Source organism: Capricornis sumatraensis, chromosome 4, assembly GCF_032405125.1.
Source record: "Capricornis sumatraensis isolate serow.1 chromosome 4, serow.2, whole genome shotgun sequence".
Lineage (NCBI taxonomy): Eukaryota > Metazoa > Chordata > Mammalia > Artiodactyla > Bovidae > Capricornis > Capricornis sumatraensis.
The window spans coordinates 147781129-147803534 of record NC_091072.1 but is presented as its reverse complement, the minus strand read 5'-3'; the positions used below and the strand labels follow the sequence as shown (position 1 = coordinate 147803534).

Here is a 22406-nt window from a genome sequence, read left to right as displayed (position 1 = left end):
CAATGTCACATGGCAGGTTTTTATGACATTTTCAGCCACATAAAATGTTTAAAAAAAGGCATGGTGAAACCCCAGCTATACTACTGAGCCGGTGGCACCGTCTGGCCACAGAATCTGGATGATGTCCTACCTCACAAGCAGCAGGCTCTTGGATCATTTAATCTCCACACCCAGGTCCTTCTCTACAAAATGACCATACGGGGTTTTTACTATGAGTGTGAGTATATCCTTCAAGAGCATAAATTCTGATTGTAATACCTGTGATGAAGGTAGGGCTGATAGTGTCAAGTTAGTGAGACCAAGGGGGAAAAGCAGTAAATATTCAGGAAACTAAGACACCACCTACCTGGTCACATGTGGTACCTTCATTCCTGTCACACTACAAACTGACAGACTCTCTCTGATGCCCACACAAGATCCTACGCCCTAAACCAAGAGGCCTTACTTCATTGATTATCCACATCCACCAAGGAAATAGCATGGGTGCCCAGCAGTCCCAGAGACGATGGGCACATTATTGGATGTGGGAGCTTTGTCACAGCTTTTTCAGTGCTTAAAGACCTTTAATTTTCAAAAAAAAATCTTAAAAGGTGATCTGGCCCAATCCCTTCATTTAACACCTGTAGCAGCATCACCACCAATACTGGCTGATAGGAGAGAGCCGGGGCTAAAGTCAAGGTTCCCCAACCATGCACTACTCCTCAGCACAACCATCCTGTTGTTCTTCAGTCCTGGTGATGGTGTCCACCACTGGAGACCTCTGGTGTTAGGTGACACAGGTGAAGTTAGCATTGAGCCCTTGGATCCACAGGTCTTTCCAGGAGACTGTGCTTCCACTTTTTGGATATGGAGCTTCATGGTGTTCTGTTGAATGCATGACTGATACCCTGCTCTCACATACTTGGGCACTTAGTCCTCACCACAGGATTTGTCCGTAAGAACCCTCGAAACCAAAGTTCCACTTCAGAAATTTCAAGGCTGTGTGGCCTTCTGTGGCTAGGGACACACACACACAGCCCCATTGCACAGCATTCATTCTTACCACACACACACTACTGTCAATCCTCCGTCTTGAATGCCTCTCCAGATAGCTATTTCCCCCATGTTTATACTCACATCAGTAGCTCCACTGCCTCTGATCCTTTTACACGAATTTATTTCTATACAAGGTTCTAAAAACACCCCTTGGTTTTGTACATAAGTTTTTCTTTTTTTTTTTTGTCTTCATTTTAAATTGCTTTATAACAACTTGTTTCCTGATTTTTTTTTTTTTTTCCATTTTCTCTTTTCTCGGAAATCTGCCATGATTTAAAAAAAAAAAAAAAGACAAAGAAAAATAAAAATGCTGCTGGCCAGGAGACAGGGTGGAGAAAAACAAAAAGGGGACAAAAATAAACAAAACATCAAATATGAAAATTCTGAGATAATGCATTTATAAACACAGAAATGGTTACAACAAAGATGGCCGTGATGAGTGGATATATATATATATTTATATATATATATTTATATATAAATCCGTGTCCGGCAACTGACCGTGGCACCTCGGGAGCTAAGTCCAGTCTTTGCGTTTGCCCTGAACTCTCCCTTCTCTGCAGCACTCCCTTGTGGGGTTTCATAAGGAACCCACAGCTCCTTAGGCTGGGGATTGGGAGACAGAGCACAGGGCCTCGGCTGGCAGAGGAGAGGAGAGACTCCAAGGAAAACCATAACCCACACTTCTAAGCCACCTTGACCATTTTGGGGATCTCTGGCCCCTTGGGGACCACATCTCAGCCCTTGATCCCCCACCCCCAGACCTCCTTCTGGTATTAGGTAGAAGTGAAGTGAGGTCATGAGGGAAAGAAAATGGCTCCCAGGGACAGGGGCACAGGAGGATCCTCTGTTCTTTTGCAGGCAAGAGTAGAACAGGAGGCTGGTCGCATTTAGGGCTCCCTCCTCTCTGACATCCGGGAGGGCCAACCTCTAGTCCTCTTATCAGCCCGAGCTTGGAGGATCACGAGGGTGAGGAGAGAGTAAGTGCCCCGCTGGAATAGTCTCTATGAGGTCATAGCAAACCCCTCCCCTGAGCACCAACCCCCAATTTTAAAAGCTATGCTTAGGCAGGGAGGCTGCCGGATTACGCTACCAGCTCAGTACTCCTCTGCCCATCGGGAGGGCTGACGTTCCTTCTGAAGAGGAGCTGAGAATAAGGATGGTATCCTGGGAAGGAAGGCCGCGCCTGAGGCCCAAGGAGGTGGAGCTGTGGCCTGTCAAAGAAGAAGAGGACTTTTCCCACCGGGAGGAGCTGGAGAAAGGAGGGACCGGCTCTTCCTCCCCCTCTTCCCAGTGGCTGGCAGCACAGGTCTCTACGAGCTGGCCAGGTGCTCCACCTGGATGGTGCTGGTGGTGACGGTGAGGCAGATGTCCTTGTGATGCTCCGCCGTCTTATAGGGGGTCAGGTCAAAGGAACACTGGGGTGGAGGGTTCGGGTTGCTGTCCCCACCACCCCCACCCTGGGGGGCTGCCCCAGGGGACTGGAAGTGTGGTGGCTGTGGCTGCTGTTGCTGTGGCTGTTGCGAAGCCTGAGAGGCCTGGGCCTGGGCCTGGGCCTGGGCCTGGGCTTGGGCTTGGGCTTGGGCTTGAGCTTGGGCCTGGGCCTGGGCCTGGGCCACCGCTGCTGCTGCCGCCGCTGCCTGCACCTGCTGCTGGAGATCAGGAGGGTTGTGTTTGCGCATGTGTTTCATCAGGTACGTTTCCTGGGGGAGATGGAAAAGGAGTTGAGGGGAGGAAAGAAGGGCTGTTACTTTGCTTTAAATGGAACAACATGGATACAGGGGTGTTCTGAAACCTCGCAGGTTCTCCCCTAAAGCCACTTTCAGGGCTCACTACTGGGTGGACAAGAGAGGAGGACCTTTATAGATTCACCACGGGCATTCAACTGGCGCAGGGAATGCTGTCATTTTCTCCAAAATCTCTTAATGGAACAACTTGAACACATTTTTCTGGAATTTAATGTGTGTGTGTGTTAAGTTGCTTCAGTGTCTTGACTCTTTGCAACCCCATGGACTGTAGCCCACTAGACTCCTCTGTCCATGGGATTCTCCAGACAAGAATACTGGAGTGGGTTGTCATTTCCTCCTCAAGGGGAGCTTCCCAACCCAGGGATAGAACCCATGTGTCCTATATTTCCTGCACTGGCAGGCAGGTTCTTTACTACTAGCACCACCTGGGAAGCCCTGGAGTCTAATGAAGAGGTCTAACTGAAATCTCATTTCTCACAGTTTCAAGGTGCTTTCTTTTGTCTCATGTCTAAGGAAAATGAAGAATCACTGCTGAGCAGTCAATCTAGGCTTAAAGGACCAGGCATCCTCTACATTCCTCAGCTCTGCGTCTTTTCACTTCGGTTCTCTTTCCTGATCCTTGCAAGGTGGAGCAAGGGAGGGGGTGTGGTCACAGCTCTCTATCAGAAAGGTGAGGTGCAGCACCTTGAGGGGGCTGGGGGGAGCGCTCACCGACGTGTACGCCCGGCTACAGATGGTGCAGGTGTACACCTTGGCATGCTTCACTGTGTGCGTGGACAGGTGCACCTCCAGCGAGGTCGCGTCTGTGTACGCCCGGTGACAATTGTGGCACTTGAAAGGTTTATCTTTGTTGTGCTGCCGCCTGTGGGACTGAGAAAATTGGGAGGAATCAGGATGGGTGTGCCAGACTCTGCCCTCCTGCCTCCTCAACCTTAATGGAAGGCCCTGAGTTTGGCGCCAGGACTCTTGGCCTCTGTTTCTGTCCACAGACAGTAGAAACTGCTTCAGATGAAACCTCAGGAGGCACCAGCTAAGGGAAGCAGCACCCGTAGGGCAGCAAGCACCAGGATCCCAAAAGTCAGACTGGCGGCTACGCCGGGGCCATTCATTCAGTGGTTCTCAAAGAGAGGTCTGGGGATTGCTGGAGAATACCAAGACCTCTCAGGGGGCTGCCAGGTCAAAAGTATTGTCAAAATAGTGGGAATAAGACACCGTGTGCCTTTTCATGACCATTCTTTCCTGACTGCACAGAGATAACGTGATGTCTAATAAGGAATAGAATAAATGCAGCACAAAGAGAGTCCCTCCATCTTCCAGTGAGCCAGGTGTTACAGAAGGAAGCATAAAACAATGCCATTCTTCTCAATATTTTTGGCGGGCAGTGGGGGGAGGATTTAGAGATATTTATGCTGATGTGCAACAGGGTTTGTTATTTTTATTTTTTTAATTTTAAAAATTTATTTATTAAAAAAAAATCTTTTAGCTGAGCCACACAGCACATGCGATCTCAGTTCCCTCACCAGGGATCAAACCCACACCCCCCGTATTGGCAGTGCAGTCTTAACCCCTGGACTGCCAGGGAAATCCCTATTTGTTACTTTTATTTATTTATTTTTTGTTTGTTACTTTTATAAGCAAATTACTGAACAGTTTTTCAGTTTGATAAGCTCTGTAATTAGGTGTGGTCACCCATGTCAACAAAAGCTCTTTGGGTTCCTCGATGACTGTTAAGAGTGTAAAGGGTCCTGAAAGAGTTTGAGGACCCCTGGCTGGTGACACGGCGCCTCAACCCCCAGGCTTCAGGCCCCGTATGCAGGGTGGAGCAGTTACCTGCAGGTTGGAGAGCTGTGTGAAGGCTTTCTCGCAGCCTGGGTGTGCACATTTGTATGGCCTGTCCCCGGTGTGGATTCTGCATGGGATGAGAGGAGAAAGGGAGAAGACGTCAGCAAGGCTGCTCAGGGACCAGCGCCTCAACAGGCCTCCTTGGGGAACACGGCGCGGGTCTCCAGGAGGCGCCAGCTCAGGCCACGGGCCCAACTTCCGCTTGCTGCCCATGCCACACGGCTCAAGCTGGGCTCCTTTGCGGGGAGGGGAGGGCTGGGGGCCTGGCAGCCAAGGGACAGTCAGGCCACAACCTGGCAACCAAGGCAGCTCCCACAGTAATCATCCCTCACGAACGTTCAGAGATGAAAGATAAACAAAACAGTGAGAAGAAACACAGGACACTTCTCCCATGGTCCCCAACACACAGCCAGAAACCATCACTTCCACCTTAGCACCACTCCCAGAGAAAATTCTGGTGTCAAAGAAGAGCACAGAGTTATGCGAACCGTGAAGGGCAACGTGACACTGGAAACTCCTAGGGTTCTGCCTAGTTCTGCCCTCACAGCAGGAAATGCCCAAGTTAGTACAAATCTGACCTCTTCAAACACTACAGGGCCCTATGCTGAGGCGAGCTAAGGACCTGAGGGTCTCCAGACCTCTGCTCCTCAGCAGGAACTTCAGAAGCATCTCTGTGACCGGGTGCTTTTTGAGACCACGGGTGTAAAAATCCTGAAAACCTCGCAAGATGAGTCTCCTTGTGAGGAAAGCCTGATTCCTCCTCTTCGAGAAGCCAGCTGTGGGACCACGTTAAGGAAAATTGCCTCCTCCAGAAACAGCCGGGAGAGGCCGCCTATGGCCAGCAAGACCCTGGACTCCAGCTCAACTTGAGATCCCATCGAAGGTCATCAGGTCTTCTAAATGCAGGCTCACCTCCTCCGGGCTACTCAGGACAAACTGCACATCCTCATGGGGTAAGGGCCTTTTTGTTTCGTTGCGCACATTTGGGATGTGTTGTTCTGTACTCCTGGCCTCCCTGGGAGCCTTGCGTGGTGCTGTTGGTGTCGCCAGGCTGGTAGCTGGCTGAAGTCTCATTCTACCTCCCGTTCGTAGCTGGTGCCCAAGGGCTAGAGGGACAGTCTTCTCCAACCAAATGTCCTCGAGGAGAAAATCTTGCCAGACATGCACACTTGCCAGGTTGTCTCCAGAGAGGAGGATGAGGGAAGGACTTGTCAGCTCTGCTCCCAGCGGGTTTCCTCCTCCAGATCAGGGAATGGCCCATAGTCATTGCGTCTCCTCGGCACTGCTTCTGACCCACAAAGGCAGATCTCTGAATGTCCACCGGTGTCTCCAGTCTTGCGTGGTCTTCCTCCCCGGTGCCAGCTCTCTCCTCCAGCCGGGTCTCTCCCCCGCCCCCCGCATGCGGGTTGTTGTGTGTGTCCGGGGCGGGGGTGGGGAGGGCATGCCAGCGGGGCGGGGGCAGTAGCCCGCCACTCTCCCTTACCGTGTGTGCTGCTGGAGGTGGGAGAGCTGGCGGAAGGCCTTCTGGCAGTAGGAACAGTTGTAGGGCTTGGCCCCCGAGTGGATACGGAGGTGCTGGGCCAGGTAGGAGGTGTTGGCGAAGGTCTTGGAGCAGTGCGGGCACTTGTGGGGCTTGATGATCTCCGTGTGCACCTTGGAGTGGATCCTGCCGGAGAGGAGAGGAGGGAGGGGGAGGAGGGAGCGGCTCGACACCACGGGCTCAGCTCTCCGCTGGGTGCAAGGATGCTGCTTGATGGACGAGAGCACCCCGCCTCCCTCCCCCCTGGAGAGGCTGGTGAAGAGGACACCCGTGTCTACGCTGCTGCTGATCTTAAATCGGTGGCTAGAATGGCAGTGAGATGATGAAGAGCGGCACCCCTGGCTCCAGTAACCTTAAAGAATTCCGGCTCGTCAGCCCTCCGCTTTGGGCCAAGGTCACACACTCACCACGGAAACCCTGCTTCCACACAGTAATCTGAACAAAGACCACCACCGCCTGCTGCCCATGGACCTGAGGCTGAACGCGCACCTTCACTCTGACCTGAAGTATATAGTAAGAGCAGGGGCTGCTCTGCAGAAGATTTCCAAACACAGACACAGAGAGAAACCGCACAGATGGGTCCAGTCTCTGGGGCCAGAGAGCACAAGTCTCCAGTCTCCAGTCTCCCCACCCCGCCTGAGCTGCAGGGACATGTCATTAGTTTTCACAAACAGCAATGGGGAGTCGAGGCTCCCAGGGGCAAGGTGGAAAGGGACACAGGAAAAAACGTGGAGAGAGGAGGAGAAGGTGCTGGCCACGCGGCCTCACGGTCCACGCTTGGCAGGGCGGGTGGGGGGGTGGGGGAGTACCGAGAGCAGCCTTACCGGGTGTGCTGCTGGAGATGAGAAAGCTGGCGGAAGGATTTCTCACAGAAGTTACAACTGTAGGGCTTGGCCCCTGAGTGGATACGGATGTGCTGGGCCAGGTAGGAGCTGTTGGCGAAGGTCTTGGAGCAGTGTGGGCACTTGTGGGGCTTGGTCTCGGTGTGGGACTTGGAGTGGATCTGCATCTCCGACTTCGAGTAGAAGGTCAGGGAGCACATCCGGCACCTGGGCCAAGGGAGGGCAGCGGTTAGGACTCCATTCCGCGAGCGGGAGTGGCTGAGCCCGCCCCTCCGCTGCCAGGGACGCCAACCCCTCTGATCTCTCCTGTGCCAGCCGCACCACGGGCCCTCCAGAGGAGGGGCTCTATTTTATCTATTCTGACAGCCTACGCTTCCAACACAGCTCGGCACAATGTGAGTATTTAATTCAAGTGTTTGCTTAATGCCTGGACTCCCCAGTGTGTACATAAACAAGAATTCAACCAGGTGAGACAGGAAAACCTTATGACTGGCCCTGGGCTGATGTGGATTCACCTCGTGCGATCTTCCTTCTGCCTGTAACTTGATTTCAGATTTTTAAGTGCCCCTTCCTCCAGGGTCCCATGGTGAAAGGACATCCCTCAGGGAACCCCTCCAGCTCCTTAGAGGACAGTGAGGACAAACTGACTAGGTTCCCCAGAAGGACTTTTCTCCCGTCTCCTCAGATTTTCTCCTACTTCCTGTTTGACAGTGAATCTAGATTCCTTCACGGGGTGGAAAAACAGCAGGATTACTTGGAGGAGGCCTTCCCCAACCCTGTGTCTGGCCTCCACCCTGTATCCAATGTTTCACCCACTACCCCACCCCCAGCCCCTCGCCAGTCACGTGAGAACTACTTCTGCAATGAGCCAAGGAAATTGCTAGAGTGGGCTGTACCCCTCAAACGTTCAGGAGAAGAAGACTCGCAAAACACCAAGCTTCCTGCTGAACCTTTGCTTGGCACCAACGCCAGCACCTCAGGTTGACAGTAGCAGCATCTGAGTGAACTTGCACTCGTCACCTGAGCTGGCAATCCTTCTCCTACTGACACTGCCCAACAATATCAGATAAGGAGGCCTGTGGGCAAGACAAGTCACAGCTATCTAGACTTTACTGGGGAAAAGCTATGTAGTCCCTACGTAAGCTGGAACCCTATCACTCCTGAACAACTCAGCAGCATATGATGCGGGCTGCCAGCAAGGGCCGCAGCCTGGGAGCCAGGGCAATCTGGACCCTCTGCTCTGGGTCCTCCTTCTCGAAAAGGAGCTTGGGGATGGTGAAGGGGGAATTCTGCTTTTTTTCTGATCGCAGGAAAATTTCCAGAAAATAATTAACATAGGGACTGAAAAGAACTCTTGAGCTCCTCAGAGAAGATGAGACTCTAATGAGTTGGGGATACAGTTCCTGTATTAATGCTTCCACTAAAATGCCTATCAGTAAGGCTAAATATTCTCGAGTTGCCTGAAAACTCTGAAGGAAATCCAATTACCAGCTGACCAACCCCTTGCTATTAACTGGGATATCCACCGTGTGCGCGTGCGTGCGTGCATGTGTGTGTGTGTGTGGGGGGGTGTTGCTGTTTATAGTCAGTAGGGTCCAATGGAAGTCTGGACACCTGGGCTCTATGCAGGGTTCAGTTACAGTCCTGCTTGTCAATCTAGACCTCGATTTTCTGGTCTGTAAAATGGAGAGAGAAATATCTGCCCCTCAAAGACCCAGAATGGTCAACAGTAAGCCAAGTGTTCTCCAGTAATAGAATTGCATTAACGTTGGCAGCACCAGCGCTGGGCAAGCTCACGCTACTCTATATTTCACTAAGACCGAGGTTAAAAACTAGACACTTGTCACTTGGAGGAGAAACTGCACTAAAGTTGCAAGATTAATTTCCTTCCACCACTAAGATTTCTCAGACAGGTGGAAAGACATACCCACTCACATTAACTCCAATAAAACCTCGTTAGTTTGCATGTGAATGCTGAAGACATAACTGTACCCTTCATCTGGAATTAATTATAAAAAAGAGAAACAAGTCTCTTCATCAAAGTTTTCAACTACGGAAGATCTGCCAAACTTAAATTCATCGAAAATGGACTGGCAACAAAATGTGCCGTCTCCAGAGGGGTAAGTATCATACAGATGATTGTGATAATAACTCAATACTAAACAAGAGTTAATAGATACCATTCGCTGTTGTGCCTGAATTAGGCCTTTAAAAAAAAAATGTATATATATATATATATATATAATTCATTGATTTATTTGGCTGCACTGGGTCTTAATTGAGGCATGTGGGATCTAGTTCTCTAAACAGGAATCAAACCTGGGCCCCTGCATTGGGAACAGAGTCTTAAACACTGGACCACCAGGGAAGGTCCTTGAATTAGGCCCTTTAAACACACGGTTTCCACTCCTCACAACAATCTGGCAAGCACTGTCCTATTTTACAGACAGGAACACAAATGCTCAGAAAGGTGAAGCCACTTGCCAGAGGACAACCCATGATTCATTCTCACCTGACCTAAGACTCCTCACTCTAGAAGGGATCGAGGGAGAGCTAGACCACTGCAGCATCTGCCAGAAACATTTAAACACTAAAACTACAGGGAGGCTTAGGTGACCATTAATGTACTTCCATCTCCAAAATCCTCTGAAGTCAAGTAAGTACAGATCTAATGCCAGGCGTGTGTGTGAGGGGTTGGCGGGGGGGAGGGAGAAGCCCAACTACGGGAGCTGTGGCAGTGGGCAGGACAGGAAGGCCAGCGTCCATGTCACCGGGCACACAGCTCCGGAGGCCGCTGTGCACACCTGATGCCACAAGGGTGCCCCTGTGGAGGCATGCAAGGCCAGGGCCTTGGTTACAGGAACAGCTTTGAATTAGCGACTCTTTTTTCTCCTAAGATGATCAAAAACATCTGGATACTCAGATTTTCCTCAGAACATTTCTACAAGAGATGGGGGCCAGGATGAATCTTCCCATTTTACAGATGGGGATAGAGAGTGAGAAATAAGTTGACTTGCCCAGAGAAAAAGAACCCAATTCCCTCAACGCCCAGTTAAATGCTATGGACCACAGGAATGGTTGTGGTTGACCCACACATGGATTTGCAAACGCAATTCTTCATGATTAAAAAGATTCCTCTGGCACCTCAGAGTTCTGAGTTTCTGAAGCAATTCCATTTACCTATAACATAGTTGTGGTGTCGGTTTAGTTTCTCAGTTGTCTCTGACTCTTTGTGACTCCATGGACTAGAGTCCACCAGCCTACTCTGTCCATGGAATTTCCCAGGCAAGAATACTGGAGTGAGTTGCCATTCCCTTCTCCAGGGGATATTCCCAACCTAAGGCTTTAGTCCCCCTTAAATTCAGAGTTCCCTTTAGCCACCTGGAGGTGGGGCTGGTCAAGAATTCCAAAAACACTGAGGGTGTGGGAAGTCCTGTCACGGCTGCCCTCCAATTGTAAGCTCGCGTTTCTTTGCACACGCAGTGTGAGGAGTCCAAAAATGGCACTCATGTGGGTCCAGAAAGCACATGAGAAACCACAGCAGAATCAGGGGACCCCGATCCCTGTGAAGGGCCCCCCAGTGTCAGGGAGCCCTCCCATCACTTCTACAAGGAATGAATTCATTGAACTGTGGCTCCATGTCACGATGACCTCACTTTATGCAAATACATAAAAACCCAGATTTGTACAAAATAAATTTAAAAGGGATTTTCATTTTATGAAATATATAAAACGATGCCTTTAAATGAATCAAGCTTGTCAAGTACCTTTATGATATGACATGATGTAAACATTTTTCAGGAACACTTTTACTGTATAAAGTAGGGTACACCTGCAATAATAAAGCTGCAGTGAACTTTCAGGTTATGAGCTGGAATTCTACAGTGCTCAATACTTTCTGCAGAGCACAGCAACACTCCCCTCATTCTGATTCACACCAAGATGACTTTTAAAAGCTCTGAACTCTCCATGATAGAAATGTACGACACATAAAAAATAAATAAATGCTACGTGATGACCATTTCTTATCTGTTTTGAAGTTCCCAACGTTTCAAATCTTATCTGATATATACTCCCAACAACTGGGAGGCATAAACAGAATTCTCCCCATTTTACAGATGAGGAAACTGAGGCCCAGAGAGGGGAAAAGGACTTGCCCAGGGTCACACAGCAAGTTCGTGGTGGAGCCGGGAACTGAATCCATGAGCCCAAGGCTCTGTCCATTTCCTGTGCCGCAGTTCCCTTCGCTCCTAAAATGGGAACAACATTGCCCATCTCGGTACGCTAAGGACAGACCCAGTCTCCCAGCCATGCATGTCTGCCCATCTGCATCAAAGCTTCGACAATGGTTATTCCACTCTGTACACTGGGGCTGAACTCCCCGAACCCTCTAAGGCCCTTGATGGTTCTCAAGGGAAATAAAAGATTTCCAATTTTCAAAGGGTAGGGACTTCAGATAATGTAACCATTTTCGTATAGTATCACATGCAAATATCCTTAGAATGCTTTTTGGCAGTGGGCAACTTAAAGGAAGTAGGAGATGAAAAGAACTTCCATGAATGAGAAGGTGAGCAAACAGCCATTTAACAAGCGAATATTCCACAGGGGGGAGGGGAGGGCTCCTATTTGCTCTACCTTTTAATAAAGACCCCTCCCATCATCCCGTCATCCCAACCATGCAGGGTCAGGCAGGCTCAATGCTCAAACAGGGCCCACAAACTGGTGGATGGAACACAGGTTAAGGTTAGTCGCTTAACCAGAAAAGTTTCTTGGGGAAAAAAAAAAAAAAGGAAATGTAGAAAGCAAAAAGGAGATGGAGACAAGAGTCTTGAGCCTAGTCTAAAGCCTCGTAACAAGACAAAAATTCCATTATGTCACCCCCGAATAAGTCAATGCTGACGACCCCCAAAAATGAAGGGGCGAAATGGGTCTGCCTCCTGGGGAAGAGGCCCCAGAGAAGGGCCAGCAGCCTTGTCTTCCTCCCCCTCAACTGAACGCCTGACATGCACACGGATCTGAGGTGGAAGCTGCCAGAGCGCTGAGCCCAACAGGGCGGGGAAGCTGAGAGTGCGGCACCCACTTCAGCCCCCGGCTCCACCCTTACCTATAGGTCTTGCCGTCTTTCTGATGGTCATCGTCGTCCTCAGGGGAGAGGACATAAGGGTCATTCATCTCGGGCAGCCCCGACTCCAGCATCCGCTTCTTCTTTCGGCCCCTGGGGGGCTTAGTGGCCACCACAGTGCCACCGCCACCGCCGCCGCCACCACCGCCTTCCTCGGTGAGGGTCGACGCTACCTTCTTAGAGAGGTCAGGGACCACCTGCAGGGCTTGTGAGCCAGGGGGAAGAGCTGAGACAATCATGGGAGCCGAGATGGGGAAGGTCTGAGCTGACGTGGCTGTGGTCACGAGGGAGCCTGAGGGGGACGTGATAACCAGGCCAGGACCTAGGATTGCGAGAAAAAGGAGATGGTGTCATATTGCCTGGTCCTCACCCTGGTCCTACTTCATTTTCCCCAGATCATTGTCTATGTAGCCCCTCACCACCGTCCCCCCGCCCGGAGTATACAGGAAACCCCAAGCCCTGTAGAAAAACAATGGTCTCCTAACCCCTGTCCCCTCCCCGCCCCAGTAACAGTGAGATTTACCCCTTGATTGACTCCCTTCTCTTCTCCACCTCTGAGAACAGGAGACTCCTTGATTCAGAGAAGGAAAGAATGTCACCTCCTCAAAGGCAGGGACCGCATCTTCTACTTCTTTGTTTCCCCCACAATGCCTAGCGCATTGCTAGGCACACAGTAGGCACTTAATAAAGATTTGATTGAGGAATCAAAACACGTATCCCACTCCCCATGTCCCCGGCACCCTCCAGCCTGGGGTACTGATCGCGGAAGATCAACACCTCAGATTGGAGAAGAGTGGAGGTGCTCACCGGCGGTCATCAGTCCTGTTGACGGCACGGGGACCACCGTGATGTTCTGGGTGACCGACGCCTGGCTGTGTGGGGTCAGCTGGTCTGACTTGGACTCTGTGTCCATGCTGATGCCCGAGGGCAGGGACACTGAGGCAGGCACTGTCAGCAAGGTGGGGTAGTGGGGCGGAGCCAGCCCACAGCCCTTTTCTGGCAGCAGCTGATCCTTCATCTTGTTGATAAACATCGTGTTCTCAATCTGAAAGGAAAGGAAGGGGAGGGCGGCCTTTGAGGGAGGGTCCAGCCCGCATGCTCCCTTGGCACCCTGCTCCATGGAGACCAAAGGACAGTGGTTAATAGCTGCGCTTCCAGAGATTAGCTGAGTGGAAACGCTATATAATCCTGGGGAGACAGCATAGGATTTATCTTGCTTCAGCATCCAGTCACAGAACTCACTACTCAGAGCTGACAGAGGTACACAAGGGAGCCAACCACCACCTACCTGTCCTGAGACCGTGGGGATTGAAGGCCAGAAGTATGGGTTAGAATTGAAGTGAGATTCTTCCATTCTACCTGAAGATGGAAAGAAACACCACATCACAGGCAGGAACAACTTGAACCAGATCAGCAGTGGGGAGAGGAGCAGAGGAGCTCCTGGTCTCTTCCCACAGGGCTGGGAATGAGCCCTCAGACCTGGCACACGGGTCCCTGCGGTCAGGGCCCTCGGCACTACACCCGCATCCAACCGAGGCTCCCAGGATCAGATGCTGGGGAGGAAGCTCGTTTACCCACACGGTGCTTCCCGTAGCCCAAAGAAACAGAACTGGTATTGCTTTATTTGCTGACAAGAAGAGAAACTGAAGTCATGGGCTTCCCTGGTGGCTCAGTGGTAAAGAACCTGCCTGATAAGGCAGGCAACACAGGTTTGATTCCCAGTCTGAGGAAGAACCCACATGCTACGGGGCAACTAAGCCTGAGCGCCACAACTACTGAGCCTGTGCTCTAGGGCCTGGGAACCGCGACTGCTGAGCCCATGCGCCCCAGAGCCTGTGCTCCGCAGCAGGAGAAGCCACCGCAATGAGAAGCCCAAGCACCACAGCCAGAGAGTAGTCTCCGCTCATCGCAACTAGAGAAAAGCCCCTGTAGCAACAAAGACCCGGCACAGGCAAAAATAAATAAAGCCGTATACTAGAAACGAAGAAGAGAAACTCTAGTCTTTCCACGAGAGAGGAAGGCAGGGGCCCATGCACACACAAAGCAAATCACTGATCGGGCTGGAAAGAGCTGGGGCATCTATCCTTGTTCCTCTCCCTTCATCCCTCAAATCCATCTTCCTTGAAATAAAAAAATTCCAAGGGTTCCAATCCACCTGTCTATAGGTCATATAGCTTGAAAAGATTCTTGGTCAGAACCCAAAATGCCCAAGAAAACCAAAGAATGAAACTGATGAGAATCATTATCACCGTATTTTGGGGCTCCATATGATATCTGGGAGCCACGCCCCCACAGCTCTCCTCAAGGTATAAGAACAAACTCAGTGCTGCACTGGGTACCACACACCCTGGACTGAGCAGCGAGAACAGGCAGTAACCAGTTTGTTCTTTAGATATATATTTATTTGTTTACACTGTGTCTTCGTTGTGGCTCGAGGGACCTTTGTTGCAGCATGAGGAATCTTTAGTGGCAGCGTGTGGGACCTAGTTCCCTGACCGGGGATCAACCACAGGAGTGTGGAGTCTTAGCCACTGAGCCACCAGGCAAGTCCCTGGAGTATGCAGTTTTAAAAGGGGTGCTAGCTCTAGGAGTAGCAGCAAGACCCCGGATCACCACCTAAAGGGACTGAGAACAGGGACTCTGGTAGGCCAGAACACACACACATTACCAGACCCCTCTGGAGTTCTCAAAACACTGTGCCTCTATGAGCTCAAGTTCTCTGTGTGCAGATGACACGTGAGCCTAAAACCCTGGGAGTGAGGAATAAGAAAAAAGAAAAGGAATCCCTTAGGATCACACTGCGTCACCGATGGGTCTGAAACCCAGGCAAGGGATCCCACCACTCACTTTCTTATTAGTTTTTATTTTTTTAATGTATTGTTTTAATTGCGGTGCAGCTGACCCACCACTTGCTTTCACACTCTGATCACTCTTCCTGCCAAGGCTTAATTGCAGGCTGCCGGTCCACAGTAGCTTCCCAAAAGCCTGGAGCAAGGGGACGTCCAGGACAGCAGAAGCAGGTGAAGGGGAAAGAAGAGAGCGCTACGAAGGGACGTGAGGAAAAGTGGGAACAAACATGAACACCTGCTCTGGGCCAAGAGCAATCAAGCTCCAGGAGGGGCGAAAGACTCGCAGGAGGCGCTGACTTATAGCCACGGTCCCGCCAAGGACACACTGGAGGTGGACATCAGGGATACCAATAGCTGGAGGGGAGACTGGGCACAGAAACCAGGTACCAAGAACTGTTTGACTAGGCAAACCAGGAAAGTTCTCCAACAAGGGAGGTGGAGCGAAAGGATCTCACTCAAACGTAACCCTGTTCCTCAGCCTCTGAGAAGTCTCAACACACTTACTGCTCTATTGACAACACTCTCAATTTTCTTAAAACCTGTGAGTGTAAACAGAACTGAATTTCAGCCTATTCGTTCCCCAGAAAGGAGAGGACAGGAATGTACCAAATCTGCGGCAACCACAGCTTCACATGAGAGGCTCAACCTGAAATGCTCCGAAGGTCAAGCACAGACAAACCCTGCTCCCTGAGGTATAAATACAGTAAAACCGGACACTCTCCACCCAGGTGCTACCCGCTTGCCCACCCGTGCTGGTTTATGATGGGAGGGCCCTCTGCAGGCATTGGAAACTGAGAAACAATGAGATCACAGAGTCAGGGGATCCAATCTGGCCCAGCTTTGGGGAGAGGCAGGGGCCACACCTTGAACTTGTTTCCCGACTCTATAACACAGGGCCGATCTCCTAGTAAGCAATTCTGTACTTAGCGAATCCAGTGACAGCAGCCAGATCTTGAAAGTCATGCCCAGGGCTCCAACTTGAACCTAAGCCCCCATCCGTCTTTCTGGCTGAGAGAGAGGCTGGTGAAATATGGTGACTATGCTGGAAATGAAGTAGAGAATTAGGCTGGCAAGTAAAGGAAAGGTGGGTCTGGGACTTTCCTGGTGGTCCAGTGGTTAAAAATCTGCCTTGCATGTACAGGATGTGGGTTCGATTCCTGGTCGGGGAACTAAGATACCACATGCCTTGGAGCAACTAAGCTCGCACCACAGCTACTGAACCCACACGCCACAACTAGAGTGTCTGCAATGCAACTGAAGATTCCACGTGGTGCAAGGAAGATCCCCAGTGCCTCGACTATGACGCTGCAGCCAAACAAATAATAAATACATAAAATTTTTAAAAATGTTTTTAAATAAAGGAAAGGAGAGTCTAATTATAATTTCCTCCTAAAGAATCAAGGAAGTCAGCTCATATGGATTTGAAAATGTAGGAGGGAGGAACTGAGAGCCTGAAAACAAGGTTTTCCCCCAACAGGATTCCTGCGCACGAGGCCCCCTGTACCTCCAAACTACATTCATTCATAGTGTTCACCGGGGGCTCCGGAGAAGTGGTTTCTGGGTCAAACGTGGCCTGTCGGTTCGGTTCTTACACAGGGGTGCCAAGTGATCTGGTGGACGGTATCACCACCGCCATTAGCGTTGATTAAGTGCCGACTGTGTTCAAGGAACTGTTCAGAGCACTTTACAACCATCACACCATTTAATCCCACAACAATTTTATGAAGCAGGATACCACAATCCCTGTTTTTTTCTTACAAGTTTTTATTGAAATAGTTATTTCTAATGTGATGTTACCCATCTTTCAAATGGAAAAACTGGAGGTAAACAGTAAGGAATAGAGCAGGAATCTGAACCCAGGACCAAAGAGCAAGCTGGGAAAGGGTCCTAGGTGAGACCAGCTCTAGTATATGCTCTCTCATACTGTGGGTGATTCACAACTCAAAACTTAGACCATTTCCAGGGATGGACTATACATTGTGCAGGTAGTTCCCAATAAATGCTTTTAAAAATGAAGTTTTCAGGGAATTCCCTGGCAGTCCTGTGGTTAGGACGCTGCACTGTATTGCCATGGGCCTGTGTTTAATTTCTGGTTGGGGAACTAAAATCCCAGAAGCCCTGACTCAGCCAACAACAAACCCCAAAATGAAGTTTTCAATGACGCAAAATGCAGTGAAAGATGATATTCACCTGGCCACCAAGATAAGGGATTTTAGAAGATGGAGTCTGAGTTAAAAGACCAGACAAATGGAATACAGGCCCCTCCAACCCCTTACCTCATACTCTGTTCTCTCACTCTGCGCTAGTCCTTAAAAGAACAAAGCGGCAGATCAGAACCATGGCTGTTCCCAGGACAGCATGATAAAACGTTGACTGTGGGCTTCTGATAAACATATTGGCCCATAAAGGGGGTACACGGGGAGCCCTGCTCACCCAACCAGAAGCAATACTTGCCAGCAGGATGACACCTGAGAAGGGTAAGCACTGTCCTAATGAGGCCAACTTACATCTCTGTATCCTTGACCTGAGATCAGACAGAGGCCAAGAAGGAAAACTGCTGCCAGAAGACATGTCAACGGCGCCCCCTGGGGTTGTGTCACAGGGTGCCCCGGCCGGTGCCAGGTCACTCAAATACCTGCCAACTGTTGTTTGACCCCTTCTCCTTTCAACTCTCTATGGTGCATGGAAGAACTTCCACCAAACCATCCTGACATCCAAGCAGGCGCATGTCAACAGTCTTAAAACCCAAAGACGGTAATGATATTACAGAGAAACTTCATCTCCATACAGAGTGCCAGGTTTTTGTTGTTGTTGTTTCTTTTGCTTATTTTTTGTTTTCTATTTTGGCTGTGCTAGGAAGCTGGTGGGATCTCAGTTCCCAGACCAGGAATAGAACCTGGGACATGGAACTGACAATGCCGAATCCTAACCACTAGACTACCAGGCAACTCCCCATAGAGCACTAATTTTGATGATTATGCCAATACATTAAAAACAAAAGCAAACAGAACAGCTGACCCTAGACTGGGAAGGAAAAGGAAGACTTCTATCACAGCCCCAAAGTGCAGGAAAGAAGGAAAACACAATACGTGCAAAGAAGATGTTGGCAGACTGAAAATGTGCCAACTTTAATTTAAACTTTACTACTGCACCATGCCTCCACTGTTCACCAGTGAGAAGCTGGAGAGCACGTTTTTCTCAAGAGGTTCAGGAAACTACATATTCCTCTTCCAATCTCAAAAGAAATCTTGGAAGACCGAGGAAGTGAAAACAACATTCTCTCACCCAACCAACCTTTAGGAAATCATGAAATACACCAACCAAATTTAGTAGCGAGAGGATGGACCGAGGAGTCAAGGCTTCCAGAATCTACATGTGGCCCTACACATCAGTGGATGACTGAATAATTTACTGCTCAACTAAGTTTCTACTTGGGTAGAGGATGGAAGAGTATAACCCCCTTAAAACAAATTCATAAGACATATGGCGATGAGATGGAGACTACACAAAAAAGAATAAAATGCTTGAAGTATTCCTAAAAAGAAGAGAGCTGAGAAATACGTCCACGTAATGAGGACTAGTAGTGACAATTAGTAGAAGTTACATAAAAGTTCCATAATTACAAAGGAACTATCCCAAAGTCTCAGAACTATAGCCTCCAGCTTACTAATGACCAACTAGAAGCACTAACAAGAGAGATGCAAAGAATAATTAACTTGAATTCAACTACAGAAAGAGCCTGACACATGGTCTCAGACACTCCACTAACTGTTCCAAGATGCACAACTGCAGAGAGGTTGCAATATTAGTTAAGAACTTGAAGTGAAGAAGCACCAGGACCATTTTTCGTCAGTTAAGAAACAAATCTTTTTCTTTAGTCCTAAGAGCCTTCAAGAAGGGCCATCCCAACAGGATTTGGGGCCCTCCTACCATGAACTCTTCCAACTACAAAATAATTCAGAACAGGTTTATCCCAACTCTACTGGGAAAGACCAACAGAACCTCAAAGCTGGCAACCTTCTACCCTAGGCACCACTGGATCACTGCACCTGCACCCTACAGAACGACACCATAGTGGTTCTCCTTGCCTCGCCTATTCCACTAGTAACTGACAGGCCTGGACAACAAGAGGCAGGAAAGAAAAGAAAAAAGGCTGGAGATGAGAGAATAAGCACCTAATATTTAATCATCAATTTGGCTCAGAAACCTACAGGGGAATACATTTTATAAACCAGCCTGGAACTGGTTCTCAGAAGACTGGAACTGGTTCTCAGAAGACACCTCTAGAATTATAAGCTCTTTGGGGTTGATATATTGTCATTTTCAGACCACCTGAAACCCAATCACTATCAAGCCTCCTATTCTGAATTCTTTCAGACCTACTTCTGGAATCCATTCCATACAGTTTTATCTATTTTTACTTCAAACTACCCACAAATCAGTTCTTTTCCCCCCAAAACTTCACCCTGCTATATATCAAATTCAAATAACCCCTTGTCACAGACTCAAATCACTCACCAGATCCACTCCAAACACCGATGCAATGTTAAGGACACAAACTCCACTCCAAACTCAGTTCTGCTTGTTCCAAACACATGAAGACAATTCCATAAGCTATGCCACAAAGGCTACACTGGCAACTAGGGCTCATGTGCCCCCAAAGCAGAATAAATCTCTCCTTTAGAAACAGTGCAAAGCTTAGTGCAACTGCTTAGTGATTTCACTTGAGCATTTCCCAACTCATTCGTGATGAGGACTGGTGGGAATGGAAGGTGATGGGGGTTACAGTGGCAACTTTCTGCACAGAACCTCCTGGGTATCCTCAAGAGATAACAGGAAGAGTCTGATTTTTCTCCCACAGCAAACCCCAGGATTACAATTGCTATTACTTGAAAAATTCTGTCACGTTGTCCAAAAAAGGCCCATTTGATGGTGACCCCCCTTCTTCCCCCAAATCAGAAAAGTCATTAACCCCAAATTGTCTTACCCTCTCTCTCTCTTCCTCCTGTCGTCTTATTCCTTGTCCTTTCCAGGGCTCCTGAACTTTCTGTAAACAAATTGTCGGGGTTACAGGGGCCGGTGAGGATGCAGCCACCAGGGAACTGTGCAGAAGCTCAGGAATTCTTGGACTGTCAGCACTCAAGACTGGAGAGCAGGCAGATCCCCCACCCTACCCCAACCTACGGATCCAGAGATGCAAGGATACAGTGACAGGAGGGCAGAGCCACCCCCTATGTGGATACAAGGAAAACAAACCCAATTCCCAGCAACTGAGAAGAACTCTACCACCACTGTGTGGGTTCCACCCCTGGGCTCAGACACTGGTTCTTCTAAGTTCCCGGGGGCCCCCAGGTCACCAAGGGTCAGAGAAGAGAAGAGGTGGAAGAAGAGAAGGGTCCCTGCCTCTCAAGGATTGACTCAGAAGGCAAAGCTGAGGACTGGGGGGATGCACAAGGCCTTGTGTCAGGCACAGTGCCAGCTCAGGCCCAGGCACTTCCTCTGGCCTCCCCCCACTCTGCGAGGACTTCGCCCCTGCCTACCCAAGGCCCTGCGCCAAGAAGTACCTCCCTCAGCCTGCACAGTGGTCTAGCTACAGGAGTCCCCGGCTGTGCCCTAAACACCTTCTCTGCCCTGAGACAGCCCCTGGGCGCCTTCTCCTGAGGTCGCCCACCACCCGTTCCTCAAAGACCCTCCTTTGGGACGCCCCTCCTTCCCCTCCTGGGAGCTGAACTCTGCCACCCACCAGACAGACACCCGCCCCCTAAACCCCCCCATTCCTCCCCATCGCCCGCTCCTCCACAACCACTTCCGGTTCCGGGACGGACACACGTACAGTCCCATCGTGGACCCCCCCCTTCCCCGCCCCCCCCCAAGGAAAAGGGGAGGGGGAAGGAGCAGAGAGCTCGGCGCGCGCCGGCTGCAGCGACGGCGAGACTCACCAGGCGGCGGCGGCGGCTGCGGCGGCGCCAGAGCCGAGCCAGAGCGCGGGAGGGGCGGTGTTTGCTGGGAAGGAGGGAGCCGAGTGCGGTGGGAGGACCCGGAGGGGGCGAGGGGAGGGGGAGGGCGTCAGGCGAGCGCGCGGGCACGCACTTTAGGCGCGAGACAGACCCACACACTCAAACGCAAGGATCGCGCGCGAGACACCCGCAGGGCGGGGGCGCGAGGCAGTGGGTGGCCCCCTCCTTCCCTCCCCCCAACACTCACCCGGAAGTGGTGCTGCAGCTCGTGCTCCCGAGAACCCCGATTCCTCCACGCCCCCTCCCTCCCCTCCCTCCCTCCCCCCACTGACTCGGAGTTGAGCCGCGGCGGAGAGAAGGCGGGAGCGCCGGAAACGAAAAGGGGGGGAGGGAGGGAAATAGCAATGTGGGGGGGCGGCAATGGGGAAAGGGGGGGGAAATGCAAAGGTCGAGTCACTTCCGGGAGCGGCTAGAGCACATCCGGCGCGGCCCAGGCTCCAGCACACCCCGGGAGGAAGTTACGACTAGTAGGGGCGGAAGTAGCTTCTGCCCGCTGGACGGGGTAGACCTTTCAGGGATGTGACGCCACTGCGGAAGTGAAGGCAAGTTCTGCTAAGGAAAGGGGCCGAACCTTCAGAACAGCGGTCTCGGCTTCCGGAAGGGACTTCTGGGGAAGTGGGAGGGTGGGAACGCGACAGGTTCATGAATTATGCATCAAGGTAGGAGGGGCGGTATGGATTCTTTAAAGACCGGTCCTGGTTCCCTAACCGCAGGGGGCGATAGGCTGACTTAGGGAGTTATCATTCTTTTTTCCTGTGTACACTCAAGGATGTCTCAATGCTTTGAATATGCAGGAAAGGAAAAGAATGTGTCAGTAGTTTTCTGAGATCCCTCAGGGCCAAAAAGTAATAACTTCTCCCGACCGTCAGAATCCTATCCCTGCCTGACCACACCCCTTACTCCCTTTGCTTTGGTCTCTAAGTTCCTGTGGAACATCTATCTCCTACTTACGCGGCTTTACTTTTAAATACAACAGTCACCTCTCACTGATACTTATTGTCTGTTGTCCTTCCACCGGAATATCGTCCCCACGAGGGCAAGCACTGAATTGTTCACTGCTGTGTCCTCGGAGCCTGGCACTTTATAAGCGGTTGGTAAATGTTTGTTGCATCAGTGAACAATTCATGTGAACTCTCTCAGGAAGCCTTCCTTGGTTGTTCCAACTTGTAAAGGTCCCACGTTCACCAAATTTGAACAGCATTTAGTCCCTGCTTTTTAAAATTATATATATATATATATCATCCCCTGGAGAAGGGCACTGGCAACCCATTCCAGTATTCTTGCCTGGAGAATCTCATGGACAGAAGAGCTTGGGAGGCTACAGTCCATGGGGTCACAAAGAATCGGACACGACTGAAGCGACTTAGTACACACACATATGTTTGTACGTATATGCGTGTGTGTTGATCGC

General features: G+C 50.4%; 1 protein-coding gene across 5 annotated transcripts; it reads right to left on the bottom strand.

The window, feature by feature from the left end:
- Positions 1 to 1537: 1537 nt before the first annotated feature.
- On the bottom strand, positions 1538 to 21203 carry ZNF384 (zinc finger protein 384). 5 transcript variants are annotated; one of them, XM_068969837.1, is made up of 12 exons: positions 21183 to 21203; positions 19966 to 20025; positions 13418 to 13488; positions 12937 to 13174; positions 12653 to 12700; positions 12112 to 12451; positions 11165 to 11257; positions 6990 to 7214; positions 6109 to 6291; positions 4614 to 4692; positions 3495 to 3653; positions 1538 to 2738 (listed from the first exon to the last, which is right to left on the bottom strand). In XM_068969837.1, the coding sequence occupies exons 3-12, from the start codon at positions 13481 to 13483 to the stop codon at positions 2349 to 2351; spliced, it is 1821 nt and encodes a 606-aa protein (XP_068825938.1). In that variant the 5' UTR covers positions 13484 to 13488; positions 19966 to 20025; positions 21183 to 21203; the 3' UTR covers positions 1538 to 2348. The 5 variants fall into 5 exon arrangements, with proteins under 5 accessions (XP_068825938.1, XP_068825939.1, XP_068825941.1 ...); XM_068969838.1 differs by lacking the exons at positions 11165 to 11257; positions 21183 to 21203 and adding an exon at positions 20918 to 21135; XM_068969840.1 differs by lacking the exons at positions 6109 to 6291; positions 11165 to 11257; positions 21183 to 21203 and adding an exon at positions 20918 to 21135.
- Between the last annotated feature and the right edge of the window lie 1203 nt (positions 21204 to 22406).